General features: G+C 35.0%; 1 protein-coding gene across 1 annotated transcript; it reads right to left on the reverse strand.

Moving 5' to 3' along the window:
- Positions 1-18,009: 18,009 nt before the first annotated feature.
- On the reverse strand, positions 18,010-19,113 carry LOC123523880 (lipase ZK262.3-like). The gene has a single exon (XM_045301618.2). The coding sequence runs from the start codon at positions 19,111-19,113 to the stop codon at positions 18,010-18,012; it is 1,104 nt and encodes a 367-aa protein (XP_045157553.2).

Below are 19,113 nucleotides of genomic sequence, written 5' to 3' on the forward strand. Positions count from 1 at the left end.
TAGTTGTGTTCATGAAAAAGCATGACTTCACCCAAACTTTTCTGCATCTGAGATATATCAACCCCTTAGTGTATCAATGTGCTTTGTGAAGTTTTAATCAACTTCGACTTTTTAGCTCACCTGAGCACAAAGTGCTCAGGGTGAGCTATTGTGATCGCTCACTGTCCGGCATCTGGCCATCCATCCACAGTTTCCTTTAAACAACATCTCTTCCGAAGCCGTATGGTGGAAGTTGATGAAACTTGGCCTGGATGTTCCTTAGGTGGTCTCCTTCAAAAGTTGTTCAAAGAATTGAATTCCACACAGAACTCTGGTTGTCATGGCAACAGAGAGGAAAAACTTTTAAAATGTTCTTGTCCAAAACCTAGAGCTGTGATATTTGGCTTGAGACATCATCTAACTGTCCTCTATGAAGTTTGTTCAAATTATGCCCCTGAGGTGGAAAGAGGCCCTGCCAAGGGGGTCCCAAGTTTTACATAGACTTATATACTTACCGGTATAAGGAAAAAACATTAAAAGTCTTCTCTTCTGAAACCACAAGACCTAGGTATGTTGCATTGCCTAGTGATCCTCTACCAAGATTGTTCAAATTATATCCCTGAGGTGAAAAGAGGCCTCATCCAGGGGGTCCCAAGTTTTACATAGATTTATATAGGAAAACAAACTTTAGAAATATTCTTGCCTGTAACTGCAAGGCCTAGGCTTTTAATATTTGGTATGTTGCATTGCCTTGTGGTGTTCTACCAAATTTGTTCAAATTATGTCCCTAGGGTGAAAAGAAGCCCTGCCCTGTGGTTCTCAAGTTTTACATAGACTTATATAGGAAAGAAATTTAAAAATCCACTTGTCTAATTATAGTTCAGGGCCTAGGCCTTTGATATTTGGTATGTAGCATTGCCTAGTAGTTCTCTAACAATATTGTTCAAATTATGCCCCTGGGGTGAAAAGAGGCCCCGCATCGGGGGACACTTGTATATAAGTTATATAGGAAAAAATAATTATCTGATCATATTTTCTAGACAGTTAAATTATAATTACCTAATGACCCCAAGTAATTAGGGGTCACTTGACTGTGACCTTGACCTACTGACCTACTTTCTTGCTTTTTAAGATACAGCCTTGAAATCTAGATGACATATACAGTTTTGCACACCGATCTTAACACTGACCTTAGTGACCATGAATGTGACCTACTTTTTAGCTCACCTGTCACAAAGTGACAAGGTGAGCTTTTGTGATCGCGCGGTGTCCGTTGTCCGTCCGTCCGTGCATGCGTGCGTCCGTAAACTTTTGCTTGTGACCACTCTAGAGGTCACATTTTTCATGGGATTTTTATGAAAATTGGTCAGAATGTTCATCTTGATGATATCTAGGTCAAGTTCGAAACTGGGTCATGTGCCATCAAAAACTAGGTCAGAAGGTCTAAAAATAGAAAAACCTTGTGACCTCTCTAGAGGCCATATATTTCTTAAGATCTTCATGAAAATTGGTCAGAATGTTCACCTTGATGATATCTAGGTCAAGTTTGAAACTGGGTCACGTGCCATTTCAAACTTGGTCAGTAGGTCAAATAATAGAAAAACCTTGTGACCTCACTAAAGGCCATATTTTTCATGGGATCTGTATGAAAGTTGGTCTGAATGTTCACCGCGATGATATCTCGGTCAAGTTCGAAACTGGGTCATGTGCCATCAAAAACTAGGTCAGTAGGTCTAAAAATAGAAAAACCTTGTGACCTCTCTAGAGGCCATATATTTCATAAGATCTTCATGAAAATTGGTCAGAACGTTCAACTTGATGATATCTAGATCAAGTTCGAAACTGGGTCACGTGCCATCAAAAACTAGGTCAGTAGGTCAAATAATAGAAAAACCTTGTGACCTCTCTAAAGGCCATATTTCTTCATGGGATCTGTATGAAAGTTGGTCTGAATGTTCATCTTGATGATATCTAGGTCAGGGTCGAAAGTGGGTCACGTGCCATCAAAAACTAGGTCAGTAGGTCAAATAATAGAAAAACCTTGTGACCTCTCTTAAGGCCATATTTTTCATGGGATCTGTATGAAAGTTGGTCTAAATGTTCATCTTGATAATATCTAGGTCAAGTTCGAAACTGGGTCATGTGCCATCAAAAACTAGGTCAGTAGGTCTAAAAATAGGAAAACCTTGTGACCTCTCTAGAGGCCATATATTTCACAAGATCTTCATGAAAATTGGTCAGAATGTTCACCTTGATGATATCTAGATCAGGTTTGAAAGTGGGTCACGTGCCATAAAAAACTAGGTCAGTAGGTCAAAAATAGAAAAACCTTGTGACCTCTCTAGAGGCCATATTTTTCATGGGATCTGTATGAATGTTGGTCTGAATGTTCACCCTGATGATATCTAGGTCAGGTTTGAAAGTGGGTCATGTGCCTTCAAAAACTAGGTCAGTAGGTCAAATAATAGAAAAACCTTGTGACCTCTCTAAGGGTTATATTTTTCATGAGATCTGTATGAAAGTTGGTCTGAATGTTCATCTTGATGATATCTCGGTCAAGTTCGAAACAGGGTCATGTGCAGTCAAAAACTAGGTCTAAAAATAGAAAAAATTTATGACCTCTCTAGAGGCCATACTTGTGAATGGATCTCCATAAAAATTGGTCAGAATGTTCACCTTGGTGATATCTAGGTCAAGTTTGAAACTGGGTCACGTGCCATCAAAAACTAGGTCAGTAGGTCAAATAATATAAAAACCTTGTGACCTCTCTAGAGGCCATACTTTTCATGGGATCTGTATGAAATTTGATCTGAATGTTCATCTCGATGATACCTAGGTCAAGTTTGAAACTGGGCGAACTGCGGTCAAAAACTAGGTCAGTAGGTCTAAAATTATTAAAATCTTTTGACCTCTCTAGAGGCCATATTTTTCAATGGATCTTCATGAAAATTGATCTGAATGTTCACCTTGATGATATCTAGATCATTTTCGAAACTGGGTCACGTGTGGTCAAAAACTAGGCCAGTAGGTATAAAAATAGAAAAACCTTGTGACCTCTCTAGAGGCCATATTTTTCATTAGATCTTCATGAAAATTAGTGAGAATATTCACCTTGATGATATCTAGGTAAAGTTCGAAACAGGGTCATGTACCTTCGAAAACTAGGTCAATAGGTCAAATAATAGAAAAACCTTGTGACCTCTAGAGACCATATTTTTCAATGGATATTCATGAAAATTGGTCAGAATTTTTATCTTGATAATATCTAGGTCAAGTTCAAAACTGGGTCACATGAGCTCAAAAACGAGGTCACTATGTCAAATAATAGAAAAAACAACATCATACTCAAAACTGGGTCATGTGGGAAGAGGTGAGCGATTCAGGACCATCATGGTCCTCTTGTTAATATTTTAGCATCAGTTTGACATTTAAAACATGTGGCTCATATTACTCTGGTGAGCGATCCAGGGTCATCATTATCCTCTTGTTATTATACAATACTTATATTTTGTATTTTCATTCTTGTAAAGAAATGACCCTCTACCACTGCTTTTGACATGTGATGTGATAAATTTATCAGAGATTAATACATATATGTCCTAACATTAATGCGTAAAAGTGCTATGTGCATTCGGTAAAGAGCAACTTGATGCATGTTTTGATCTGATGCTGAAGGACATAATTCTACTGCAACAAGGTGCTGTTTGATAAAAAGGGCCATAACTCATAACTGGGAGAATATTTAACTAAATGATATACATAATCTGTAGAATATAATGATGCGATGTAATTGTGATATAGTAGTCCTTGCAGGGGTAAGAAGGCTGTTGAGCAACAAAATTCCTCCTACATAACACGTGTAGTTTGTCTGTACAGCTCTTGGCCTTGAAAATGGATTGGACATGGCAGAAAGTTTTTCTGTACATCATGTGATTACAAAAAAAATGGAAATAATAATGCCAAGTCAAACTTGTTCATGGGCTTGGAAAGTTAAAATGTCTAAGAGCAAACACTTGTAGTGAACATAATGCCTTTTTTGAACTGCCTTCTCACTGAACTATCTTGACCTTGAACCAACTTGAAAGTTGTGTTCTATATGTGAACAAGAGCTGTCAGAGAAGACACTGTACTCTATGCTGGATAGTGAAATAGGGCATATCTGTGAAAACTGGGTCAATCACTGTTGTGATTCATAGCATTGTAATACTGCATTATCTGAGAAAAACGAAAAAATCATTTATGAAGTTTCTGAATTGACTAGATTGATTCTTCACATGTGCTTGCTATACACTAGGTTTGATGACATTATCATGATCATCAATCTGGATTGAAACCACGTTTTACATTGTTCTCAGTGAAAAAATCGCTTTTAAATAACTGGTGACCTTGATGTTGTCATTATGGTATCTATGTGACTCTTTTTATGGCTAAAACAAAAACCAAAAGCCAGGACCAAGATTATAATCACTACTCATCTGCTGCCCTTCATAATTACCACATTAAAAATATACAATAGTTAAACATCGTAGACAACTAAGCCTTGGTGAAATTTGCAATGTATGTAGATTAAGTTGTACTGTGAGACTGAACCTGATCCGCAATTCCATCCTTTTCCTATAAGCTACCAGTGTACCAAGTCTGATTTCAATACATCAATCTAAACAAAAAGTTATTGAGTATAATTGTTTTCCTGTTATAGTATCAGTGGCCTTGATCTGCTGACTCTAAATGCAGTTCTAACCTTGGTCTTACTATAAGCTATATATAGGCCAAGTTTCTTTTCAGTATCTCAAATCAAACTTGAGTTATTGGATTGAAATGAAAACCTTTACACCATCCATGCATTAGTAGCCAGTCCAACAACTTTGAAAAACCTGGTTAAAAATTTCTAAGTTGGTAAAGGAGTTTAACTTTGCCAAAAAGGACCTTCCCTGCACCCCAGACTATGGTAGTTAGGAGCCAAATGTGGTTTTCTCAGAAATAACAGTAGATAAAAGTATTAAATTTTCTAGGGAAAATAAGTGTAAAATATGGCTCCTTCAATGCATCTGCAATGTGAAGAAATTTTGTTGACTAATAATTTTACCAATTTCCATTATTCTCATGCGTTTGACAGATAACATCACTTAATGTTTTTATATCATTTAAGGACTTCTTTGACATGTTTAATCATGTTTCTGAGAGTTTTATATCCCTTCCCATCATATATGGCCTAAATCTGGTGGTTGCTACATACCCTAGTACTTTTGTTACCAGTAATAAATGTTCTGTGTCTTAGTAACAAAATGTAACATCAGAACCATGCAGACATATAGTTATAAAAGTAAATTATACTTTTATCTACGGGCTCCTTAGTAACACTAGTAACAAAAGGTAACAGCCTTTATACTTCTAGTAACAAAAAGGGCACAAGGGGTAACATCCACTACAGTTACAAAAGTAAAATATTCTTTCATCTACAGACCCCTCAGTAACACTAGTAACAAAAGGTAACAGCCTATATACTTCTAGTAACAAAAAGGGCACAAGGGGTAACATCCACTACAGTTATAAAAGTAAAATATACTTTCATCTACGGGCCCCTTAGTAACACTAGTAACAAAAGGTAACAGCCTTTATACTTCTAGTAACAAAAAGGGCACAAGTGGTAACATCCACTACAGTTATAAAAGTAAAATATACTTTCATCTACGGGCCCCTTAGTAACACTAGTAACAAAAGGTAACAGCTTATATACTTCTAGTAACAAAAAGGGCACAAGTGGTAACATCCACTAAAGTTATAAAAGTAAAATATACTTTCATCTACGGGCTCCTTAGTAACACTAGTAACAAAAGGTAACAGCTTATATACTTCTAGTAACAAAAAGGGCACAAGGGGTAACATCCACTACAGTTATAAAAGTAAAATATACTTTCATCTACGGGCTCCTGAGTAACACTAGTAACAAAAGGTAACAGCCTATATACTTCTAGTAACAAAAAGGGCACAAGTGGTAACATCCACTACAGTTATAAAAGTAAAATATACTTTCATCTACGGGCTCCTGAGTAACACTAGTAACAAAAGGTAACAGCTTATATACTTCTAGTAACAAAAAGGGCACAAGTGGTAACATCCACTAAAGTTATAAAAGTAAAATATTCTTTCATCTACGGACCCCTCAGTAACACTAGTAACAAAAGGTAACAGCTTATATACTTCTAGTAACAAAAAGGGCACAAGTGGTAACATCCACTACAGTTATAAAAGTAAAATATACTTTCATCTACGGGCCCCTTAGTAACACTAGTAACAAAAGGTAACAGCCTATATACTTCTAGTAACAAAAAGGGCACAAGTGGTAACATCCACTACAGTTATAAAAGTAAAATATACTTTCATCTACGGGCTCCTGAGTAACACTAGTAACAAAAGGTAACAGCCTATATACTTCTAGTAACAAAAAGGGCACAAGGGGTAACATCCACTACAGTTATAAAAGTAAAATATACTTTCATCTACGGGCTCCTTGGTAACACTAGTAACAAAAGGTAACAGCCTATATACTTCTAGTAACAAAAAGGGCACAAGTGGTAACATCCACTAAAGTTATAAAAGTAAAATATACTTTCATCTACGGGCCCCTTAGTAACACTAGTAACAAAAGGTAACAGCTTATATACTTCTAGTAACAAAAAGGGCACAAGTGGTAACATCCACTAAAGTTATAAAAGTAAAATATACTTTCATCTACGGGCCCCTTAGTAACACTAGTAACAAAAGGTAACAGCTTATATACTTCTAGTAACAAAAAGGGCACAAGTGGTAACATCCACTAAAGTTATAAAAGTAAAATATTCTTTCATCTACGGACCCCTCAGTAACACTAGTAACAAAAGGTAACAGCTTATATACTTCTAGTAACAAAAAGGGCACAAGTGGTAACATCCACTACAGTTATAAAAGTAAAATATACTTTCATCTACGGGCCCCTTAGTAACACTAGTAACAAAAGGTAACAGCCTTTATACTTCTAGTAACAAAAAGGGCACAAGTGGTAACATCCACTACAGTTATAAAAGTAAAATATACTTTCATCTATGGGCTCCTTAGTAACACTAGTAACAAAAGGTAACAGCTTATATACTTCTAGTAACAAAAAGGGCACAAGGGGTAACATCCACTACAGTTATAAAAGTAAAATATACTTTCATCTACGGGCTCCTTAGTAACACTAGTAACAAAAGGTAACAGCCTATATACTTCTAGTAACAAAAAGGGCACAAGTGGTAACATCCACTACAGTTATAAAAGTAAAATATACTTTCATCTACGGGCCCCTTAGTAACACTAGTAACAAAAGGTAACAGCTTATATACTTCTAGTAACAAAAAGGGCACAAGTGGTAACATCCACTACAGTTATAAAAGTAAAATATACTTTCATCTACGGGCTCCTTAGTAACACTAGTAACAAAAGGTAACAGCTTATATACTTCTAGTAACAAAAAGGGCACAAGTGGTAACATCCACTACAGTTATAAAAGTAAAATATACTTTCATCTACGGGCCCCTTAGTAACACTAGTAACAAAAGGTAACAGCCTTTATACTTCTAGTAACAAAAAGGGCACAAGTGGTAACATCCACTACAGTTATAAAAGTAAAATATACTTTCATCTACGGGCCCCTTAGTAACACTAGTAACAAAAGGTAACAGCCTATATACTTCTAGTAACAAAAGGGCACAAGTGGTAACATCCACTACAGTTATAAAAGTAAATATACTTTCATCTACGGGCTCCTGAGTAACACTAGTAACAAAAGGTAACAGCCTTTATACTTCTAGTAACAAAAAGGGCACAAGTGGTAACATCCACTACAGTTATAAAAGTAAAATATACTTTCATCTACGGGCTCCTGAGTAACACTAGTAACAAAAGGTAACAGCTTATATACTTCTAGTAACAAAAAGGGCACAAGTGGTAACATCCACTACAGTTATAAAAGTAAAATATACTTTCATCTACGGGCTCCTTAGTAACACTAGTAACAAAAGGTAACAGCTTATATACTTCTAGTAACAAAAAGGGCACAAGTGGTAACATCCACTACAGTTATAAAAGTAAAATATACTTTCATCTACGGGCTCCTTAGTAACACTAGTAACAAAAGGTAACAGCTTATATACTTCTAGTAACAAAAAGGGCACAAGTGGTAACATCCACTACAGTTATAAAAGTAAAATATACTTTCATCTACGGGCTCCTTAGTAACACTAGTAACAAAAGGTAACAGCTTATATACTTCTAGTAACAAAAAGGGCACAAGTGGTAACATCCACTAAAGTTATAAAAGTAAAATATACTTTCATCTACGGGCTCCTGAGTAACACTAGTAACAAAAGGTAACAGCTTATATACTTCTAGTAACAAAAAAGGGCACAAGGGGTAACATCCACTACAGTTATAAAAGTAAAATATACTTTCATCTACGGGCTCCTGAGTAACACTAGTAACAAAAGGTAACAGCCTATATACTTCTAGTAACAAAAAGGGCACAAGTGGTAACATCCACTACAGTTATAAAAGTAAAATATACTTTCATCTACGGGCTCCTTAGTAACACTAGTAACAAAAGGTAACAGCTTATATACTTCTAGTAACAAAAAGGGCACAAGTGGTAACATCCACTACAGTTATAAAAGTAAAATATACTTTCATCTACGGGCTCCTGAGTAACACTAGTAACAAAAGGTAACAGCTTATATACTTCTAGTAACAAAAAGGGCACAAGTGGTAACATCCACTACAGTTATAAAAGTAAAATATACTTTCATCTACGGGCTCCTTGGTAACACTTGTAACAAAAGGTAACAGCCTATATACTTCTAGTAACAAAAAGGGCACAAGTGGTAACATCCACTAAAGTTATAAAAGTAAAATATACTTTCATCTACGGGCCCCTTAGTAACACTAGTAACAAAAGGTAACAGCCTTTATACTTCTAGTAACAAAAAGGGCACAAGTGGTAACATCCACTAAAGTTATAAAAGTAAAATATACTTTCATCTACGGGCTCCTTAGTAACACTAGTAACAAAAGGTAACAGCTTATATACTTCTAGTAACAAAAAGGGCACAAGTGGCAGGGGCGTCGGAAGGTGTTTGATATTGGGGCCGCGAGGGGGGTAGGTATGGGAGGGGCATCCCCTCCCGTAAGGGGGGTAAGGGGGACCTCCCCCTGAAATTTTTTTAAAACAGGATCATAAATGGCGAGTTCTGGTGCATTTTAAGGGTACTGAATCGCATCTCAAGTCTTCAGTATTTTCTTACTATTTACATGACTATAAGCAAATTAAAGTTTAATAAACTCTTATCAGAATTAATAATGTATAACGCAATACAAAGAATGCATGTATGTTTTTTTCTTGTATTTAATGTATTGAACAATAATCATTCATGTTACATTCATTTCTTATTTTTGTTTGAAATATCATTTTTTTAGTAAAAACAATATATGTAATTAATTGCTTACATCTTAGCAGTGTGATGATCAATCTTAACACTTACCTCTTTCATTAAATAAAAACATGATAATTATTTTTCTGAATTTTATAAGTTAATACCTTAGATCTTTGCGGCTGGGTATAGCTTAAACATTCCATTGACTAAAGACATGCCAATTAAAAACATGCTGATTTGTTCATGCGTAATTAAAGGCCTAGATTCACTACTATATAAGTGTACCCCCCCCCCCCCAAATCCAATATACAACTCCCATCTTATATAATAAAAATAATCATTATTTTGATATTATGTAGATGATAATAACTATTACTTTAATGTTATAATAATGATAATAATAATAATAATAGAAATAATCATAATTATTATTATTATTATTATTATTATCATTATTATTATTATCATTATTATTATTATATTACATATAGGATGATAAAAGATACAGTAATAATATTAAAAATAATAATGATAATAAAACACAAGTATAGTAAAAACTTCCTGAGTTCTTTGTGCTGACAAACAATAATTTTCGATTTGGAAATTGATTTTCATGTATTCATGTAATCAACATTATCTGAATATAAAATTATTGTGTTCCATCTATACTCAATTTTCATTTTCAGTATGTTGCCAAAAGGGACTTTTTTCATGCTTTGCTTTGTAACTTTGAAATTCACATTCTGTTTTCAATTTAGACAAATGTTACAGTATTCTGCAAGCTTTAGATGAGTGAAAGTCACATTTTTCAGAAATATCACAATTCTCCAGACAGAAATTGAAAAAATAAAAATTTGCACGTTTCTTTAAGTAAGTTTCTCATTATTTCATTATTGTGAAAATAAGTTTCTGATTCTTTTATTATTGTGTTTGATCAACAAATATTTTTGTTTACACAGAAATGCCAAAAAAAAAACTACTACTAGTATAACTTTAAAAGTTATCAATTATTCATTAATTTAAAATAAATTACATAGTTTCCCCTTCTCACTAATAGATACACTTGTAAGGTAGACTGACTCTCCAATATACAATGACCCTTGTTTATTGGAGCCATACTGTGATGGTCATTAGCCCCCAACTGTGCTGGCGAAGACAAAAATCCCTTGGCCCACTGCCAAAATCTAGGCCTTTAAGTCCAATCACGGACACGTGTGTATGACTCCAATTAACACCCCCGATCGTGTCACCGTCACCACGGTAACACACTAATCTGGACAGCGTGTATTGTTTAACGCGAAGCAAAGTTTAATATATTATACAAAATATTGGGTCCGCGGACCTGCGACTCCAACTTATGAATTTACAAAAAAAAAATCGTTTTGGGGCAAATTATTGGGGCCGCGGTCGCGGCCCCTGCGGCCCCACTTCCGACGCCCCTGAGTGGTAACATCCACTACAGTTATAAAAGTAAAATATACTTTCATCTACGGGCTCCTTAGTAACACTAGTAACAAAAGGTAACAGCCTATATACTTCTAGTAACAAAAAGGGCACAAGTGGTAACATCCACTACAGTTATAAAAGTAAAATATACTTTCATCTACGGGCCCCTTAGTAACACTAGTAACAAAAGGTAACAGCCTATATACTTCTAGTAACAAAAAGGGCACAAGGGGTAACATCCACTACAGTTATAAAATTTTACCTGTATCTTGTATCTTGTATTGCTCAATTAAATACTAATAGGTTGTAATATTACATCAGATCTTAGGCCTCACCAAATTAAAAAGTTGTTCATCGGATTTGCCGCTCGTATTTTTTTTCAGAAACACACAAAAAAAAAAAAATTTTTGTTTTTGGCTTGCGCTCGCCCCATTGAAAAAAATCAAGTCAAAATTTGTTGGTGCGCTACTTTTTACGGGCGTAACAGTGTACAAATGCTTATAATTCCAGTCCCAAATTGTTCTAAAATGGACTTTAATCACAATAAATACATACTGCACGCACACATCGTCTATATTATATCATAATACTTATATTTAGTTGCATTAAAGTTATTTCCCCTTGATGCAGTTACGCCATTTTCTTCAAATGTTGACCAAATTGAGTTGCCACAAAAATCGTAATATTTCATTGAAATTTGGATGGAAAAACATACAAATTTATTTGATAACATCAATCTACATTATTTTGGTAAGGGTAAATACGTACTGATGCATGTCACTTTTCTGTTTTCTATTTTTCTTGTCCAAATGATCAGCATTTCTGTACGAAAATGGGTGGGGTATGGAATTTACATTATGAGTTGTTTTCAGACCTGATTAGATGGTAAAATTTTTTAACCAAAGATGAGTACATATTAAGCAAACTGTCTTACGTGTCTGTCTGGCAGGGGTTGAAGATTTTTTTTTAGAGACCAGTATCTTGAATACTATCTAGTGTATTTACTTGTTTTAAACTCTAATATCTTTTAAGGCGGAGTGATATAGTTTTAGCATTGTGTTTAGAACATACCATGACTTGGGACTTTTATCCAAAAGTGTCTGCTTACTGTATTCGGTGAAAGTATTACATTACAAACGTCCTAACCAAGTTACAGATGAATATGCAAAATAACTATCTTAATATTAATTAATGAAACTGGCCATTATGTGCTCAAAATAACCATAATGTTGAGATGTACAACAGAAATATAGCACAATATTTTTTCCCCATGATACTGCAGATGCCCACTACTTGCCAAGGTGAATTAGGAAAAGAGTGCTAACAACAGCACAATACAAGGACTGTATACTAAATTATCACATTATGTTGGAACTGTTCTAAAATCCTTGAATGCATGAAGCAACTACTGGACATTCCCAACTAAACCTATTTTGGAACTTTTAACCTCTAAGTGTGACCTTGAAGTTTGAGGTAAGAACATGGATCTTGCGTGTGACAGGCTGTGGCATCACAGTGAATACCTGTGCCAAGTTCTTTCAAAATCTGTAAATAACGGCATAAGATTCTTAATTTCAATCTAAAACAATGTATGTGGAAAATACCAATAACTATAACTCTTAAAAATCATCATGGTCAAAATTTTCTCTTGACCATCAACATAATATTATGAAGCTTGTTCCAACGTTTGAATCCGGCAAACAGTTAACTCAGAGCATGCATGTAGGCTACTTAAAAATTCACAAAAATGAGGCTCAGCATAGCACTGAGTACCAATGGTGTTTTATAACTGTAGTGAAAGTTATCCCTTCTGCCCTTTTTGTTACTAAAAGCAACCTCCAGATTTGAGCCATATCTGCTTCCCATCATTACTTTTCCTATGAAGAAAGCAGTTGCGTTTTCCCAAATCTAAAAGGGCATCCATGAATTTCGTGGTTGGCATATTATTATTTGTTGAATGTAAAAAATCAGTTTTACTAACTTTATCATTGAATTATTAGAAATTCGTTTTTAGCCAGTGCTTTAGCAACTGGCGATAGCTCTAAATAAGTACCAAGTTTCAACCTCGCGTCGTTTTGACGGCTTTACTTCTATTTCTATGTGACCGCATCACACAAATTCTGGACGTGCAAAAGATTGGTATTGGGTGAGCGTGAGAGCAGCTGAGGACTAATGTTTTTAACAACAAAAACAAGCAGCAACGGATTCTATAATAATTATGAACTATATATTCACATTCGAAACATTCGGAATCACTCCCCTCTAGGGTAAGGCTTTGGGTTAAGACTGGCCCCACCCATGGGCAAATTTAGTTTTACACAGAGTTGTATAGGGAAAACCTATAAAACATTCTTGTCTTAAACCACAATGCACAGAGCTTAGATATTTGACATGTAGCATTGTCTAGTGGACCTCTACCAACATTGTTCAAATCATGACCGGTCTATGCACAACGTAATGATGGTTATTCAAGTGTATCGGTTGAAATGTCATTCAGTAAGCACTGGCTATCAGTCCTTTCAGGGCTTTGATTTATAATTCCATATCCATCGCCGGCCGATAACTGAACGTTTCCAAAATGATCACTTACTGTCTTATCAGTCATATAGGAACGATCGGGAACTGGGACTTAATTATTTTGGTAGCTTCATTTATTAATTTTCTCGTATTATTTTAACAATAAAATATCTTTAGTTTGCGGTTGTTTTGACTCAACTTGTCTTCGTTAATAGTGTCTCCTACCAAGATGATATTATTGGATATCTCTACATCCTTATCGAAACAGATACTGATGTAATCCCATATTTCAACAGTTGAATGTGGCGGTCGGTAAAGATTACATATTAAAACGTCTTTGTTTCATCTTTTATTTTCAGCCAAACTGATTCCGGTACTGAAATATTCTCTAGATCATAAAAGTTATAATCTTTCTTGAATCATTGGCGAAACAAAAATCATAAGACCTCCCGAATTTGCGGTATTGCCTTTGTCAAAACCATCATGACGTCACGACTCGTCTTGAATATCATATAAAATTTACTTTCTATAAAACAGGTCGTAATCAAGAAAATTATCCAGCAACTATTATAATCAAATTTATATCTCATTCTTCTTATAGGCCTACTTTGATACAATATTGAAAAGCATGCCTCAATAATGTCCAGTCCTGGATTTTCCTCTTTATCTCCTGACAACATAGGTTGTAACCTACCATCTACAAGAAAATACTCAGTGTGTCAATATATGTACAGTGAATGTGCCAAAGCTTTATCAATCTGCTCACTTTAAAACAAAGATATAATAGTGCAAAAGGAAATTTCACTGTACCAAAAATAAAACTGTATTTACAAACGAATCCAGTCAAAAGAATTATATTCCGCATGTAATCGCTGCCTTATTACATATTTGAACAAATCCAACGATCGCTCTGTATGAAACTGTCATCACATGTTAGATATTTAGGCCAGAGTTTTTATATTTTTCGTTTTACGGGAGCGCCGGTCCTAAATATTGCAAAAGTGGAATAAAATTAAAATTCATTTTCCCGAGTTTTAATTTAATTTGTCCGCCGGTCGGTTGTTTACAGCCCCAAAGAAAATAAAATTAGTGTATTTTCACCTGGACGTAATTTCACAGGAAGGGAGTTTAACGCGTGCAAAATATCGTGTTTTGCCGTACATTTATCGGCATAAACAGGGTGTAAAATTCCACTCGCCTGCTCGCATTGGCGAGTTAAGTCTGAGTAGGACGAGTGGACCTCGCTGTGTACTCGACCGATCGGGCGAGTGTTTTTTTTTACGTCCTTACTTTACCAAAATTCAGAAATTACATCTACAAAACGTCAACAAACTTTGAGATGGTTCAGTCGCTACCTGGATTGACTGGAAACAGATAAAGATATCAAAACGTCATGCCGGTAATTTTCCATTCCACAAGCACGTGTGACCTATCGTAACATCTAATTTACATCGACACGTACACAAAAAACCGTGCGTAGTGCATTCATTTTTTAATATTTTCGCTTCAAGTTTTCAACACCCCTTGAGAAATAATACTTTTTGAATTCTATAATGATTTTAATAAGATATCGACAGAAATGTAGGCAAAATTCTATAAAAACGGTCGAATTTTTCATATAATCATTTGTAAAAATTCAAACAGCGCGATCTTAGTTACTTATTTCTTTCTAAAAGTAAATAAATGATGAATACTATGGGCTTAAAATTCAGACTTTTGACCAGAAAGTACAAAAAAAAACAGAATAAAAAAATCTTAAATAATGTAAAAAGCGGCTGCGATTACAATACATGGAGTAAGACGATTTTTGGCAAACAGATTTCTGTTAGTGCGGCAGAATAGGTTACGTGACCTCGTGAACGTAAGTAGAAATGCGATTTTAAAATAAAGCAATGTGATGTCACTGTGGTTTTTAATAAGTTTTAAATGAATCTTTGTACATGCATTTTTTGACCAACAATTTAAAAGTTTTTCTTGTCAAACAGTAATGTAAATTCCTTGAGGGCAAATAGGTCACAGAGGTAGGATATCCACTATAGTAACTATCGTTTGAGACATTTACCTTTTATACGGGATATAGCACATTCGCTTTTGATAACAAATTAAAAGAAGAATTTTTTATTGATTTCTATTTCTCAGCAATTTTAAGAACCGATGCGGTACGATCAGACAGTGATGTATCACATGGCGCGAAAACATGACGTAATGCCATGACAATCTCGAGCAAAATACCGCTTTGATCTCCGCTTCAGATGTCAAGATACTGACACACTTCTTTTAGCTCTTAGAGGGGGTGTAAATTGATCATGAAAACAAGGTCAACATTACTTAGTTTATCACTGAATAATTACCGATAATCTTTAACGTTTTTTTTTCTCTCTTTCTACACGGGTGGATGGACGATGATTGTGTCCAAATTTTTTTAGACACTTTTCAAAGTATATATTTTTCGGGAAATAATACTATTGTACATAATACTCCTTTCATAAAAGTGACAGTATTAAAAGTATTAAATTGTCTAAAGATTGTCTTACTCACATTTTGTTTTCAATAGATTCAACTTACAAGTTTGCCATAGAAAGGTAATACAATATCAAAGGTGCTTTGACATTAAATTTTATTCAAAACATTAGTTGTTTGCAGAACAAATAAATGTTTGTAACAGCAGATTGTTTTTACATTTTTATTTCAATGGTGACCCCTCACACTTTACACAGGCTTTGGACTGTCTGGCATAAAGCAGCTGGTAGTGTTGGCAAAATCTCAGACAGATGGTCCATTTCTTTTGTAACTTCAATAGAATTCATAAGTGTATAAAGTATAATAAAGAATACTTTTTATTGGAGACAATATTTTGACAAAAAGTGATGCAACTTCAGTACTTGAACTTAGTGTAGTATAAAAAGGTGCAAATTACAGAAGCAACTTCAGTACTTGCACTAAGTGTATTATAAAAAGGTGCAAATCACAGAGTTAAATGAGGTAAATTTTCAGATTACTTTTTGCTAGATTATCTTTCGTTTTTCATCACTGAAAAAAAAATCTTGCCCTCTGCACTGTGACTGTTATTCAAAGTTATTAAATACTTTATTTTGCTGATAAAATCCAGTATATTATGAGCTGGCATAAACTGTAAAGTTAGCTCATTAAAGATGATATTGCTGAAAGATACAATAAGTAAATATTATGTATAAAAAGCAGAGGTTACACAGCAGAAGATGCAAGCAAACCAAACCACCAAAACTACTACACTACTAATTAAGCCACTTTATACCAGACGTGTTTAGTCTCTACTTGCTGTCACTGAAATTTACTGTGGCTGTTGTAACAGATAAAATAATTTTTGTCTTCCACTTAAATTAAGTAAAACAAGCTTTCTGAATTTTAAAGACTTGCCAGTGTGAGTTACAGTGCCTGAAGCAGTTTATTCACAAGCATGCATGAAAATTTTATTCAATGTTCATCCTGTATAAATGGCTTTTATAGTCTTAAAACATAACAATACATCACAATATTAAATATTGGACACAAACACAAGTAAACAAAACTTGAAACGAAAGTTCATCAAAATAAAAAAAATCTTAAAAAATTCTATTTTATTTTTATTTTTTTCCGAGATGCTCACTTTCAAGCTTTTTATTTTTATTTTTATTCCCTCCTCCCCCTGCTCATTTTTCAAAAATCTCCCGTAAAACGAAAGATAAAAAAACTCTGGCCTTACTTACAAACTATAAACACATTTCAAAAAAAAAATAGGAGAAAAGGAAAACTGAAATGGTAAATTTCATTTAAGACGTTGGGAAGCGAACAGTACATAAGTGTTAAGATTCCTCTACGAACGAGATTTTTTTTTTCACACTATTAAACTGTGTAACCAAAGAATTCTTTTAAAAATTAATTTCCAAGACATGACAATTTTATTACGTCAAAATGTTTGACGAAGCAAAATAGTATATTGATGCAGAATTTTAGATCAGTTTTAGATAAACAACCAAGGGCACGTAGATCTACTATTCTCAGTCGTACGAGAATAGCTTCACGAAAAAAAAAACCCCACAGACACCCGGCAACACAATATTCATCCAAAATACATATAAAACATCAATTGAAATGATATCTATCACTTGGCTAGACGTTTGGTTGTTTAAATCTTGCGTTTAAACACAAGTATAGACAGACGGACAAGAAGCCAATCAAGACACGGGAAGATGTACAAATCCATCAAGTTTTGTATTATTGCTACAGTGTTGTCTCCCCTTTCATTGTTGCGACTAATTACTTTGTATAAAGAATACAGCTGAGAAAGAAATGCGTATATTATCAAAATCTCTGTTGGGCATATTTAATTGTTCACTTGCCTCATGCTCGTCAGCTTAAATGTTAATCATTAGCTGCCCCGTGTAGTCCAACTAATTTGACGCGATCATAGGAAATACTGAGATATTTTTTTCATATTGGCAATATCCCCACTCACCCGTCACAAATCTAAAACAATCTGAACGTCGAATTATTTTGACTACTGCCATGTGCTACTAATGCTGACTTGTTTGCACATGCATGGCTAATACGACTGTTTTGTCATGAGATTCCGTATTCAAATTTGTAGTTGAATGGCTGCAAGTTTTTATGACTGATTCAAGATATGATCACGACAGTATGTACCAATCGGAATATTGAAATAGAATTTGTGTCTATTAATCATGTTCTTCACTGCACCTCTCTTTCTCCGGCTTTTGTTCATGCATTTTGATTTGGAGTCCTCATTTCCGTTGCAGACGACATAATTTGACTCTTTATTCATTTTCGATTCAGTATACAGAACTTTAGTTCCATGGTGATACGGCCCATTGAATAAGGAACATGTTGCTAGCCTGCAGAATGGTAACCTAGCAACGGCATCGCCACTTCGAACAACTCTCCAACTATGAGGAACCAGTTTGTCATGGGCCAGGGCATACCGCTTGTTTCCAACTCTAGGCATACCAAAAGTGTACAAAAGAATTTGTTCGGGCTTCAACACCTTGTCCTTTACAAGCATCGCACTTGTTATGGACGCTGCAGTGCCCCCTAGTGAGTGTCCCGTCAGTTTGACCGTGTACGTTGGAAACCACTGCATCAAATCTTGAATTAGATATTTAATGTCGCGATAAAATTTATTATGAACATTATTAAAGTACATTTGAACTTTCCCGCCGACAGCAGAGGGCACTGAAGGTGTTCCTATGATTGTTAGTACTTGATCAACAATTTGTTTCACGCCTCTTGTTCCACGATATGCAACAATGATTTCTTGGTTCCTGGTTGAAAATGTTACAAAAGCCATACACTGCTTGTCGTATTCAAAATAAAAATCGTCACATTTCTTCACATACACCGAAAACAGGGTGTAGTCACTTGTTGGAAATAATACTATTAGACATTCGGCTGGTTCGTCAGAATATGCGATTGCAGAAAACAGTGCCAGTTTATAAGCCTCTTCTGGGCTGTAAGAAAATTTTCCATTGTTCTTTTCTTCACATTGCGACCGGCTGCCAACTCTTACCCTGATGCAATGGTTTCTTGGCGACCATTTTGCATGGCATTGTTGATCGAGAGGGCACCACCTGCACGGACTATTACTCCAAGTTTTATGACTTGCACATGTGTGACAATCTTTGTATCTTGAACAACGAGAACTGCTTTCATGCACTGCTATAAGCAGAATAAAAACTACATAGAAACCAAACAT

This window comes from Mercenaria mercenaria, chromosome 1 (genome assembly GCF_021730395.1).
Source record: "Mercenaria mercenaria strain notata chromosome 1, MADL_Memer_1, whole genome shotgun sequence".
Taxonomy (NCBI): Eukaryota; Metazoa; Mollusca; class Bivalvia; order Venerida; family Veneridae; genus Mercenaria; species Mercenaria mercenaria.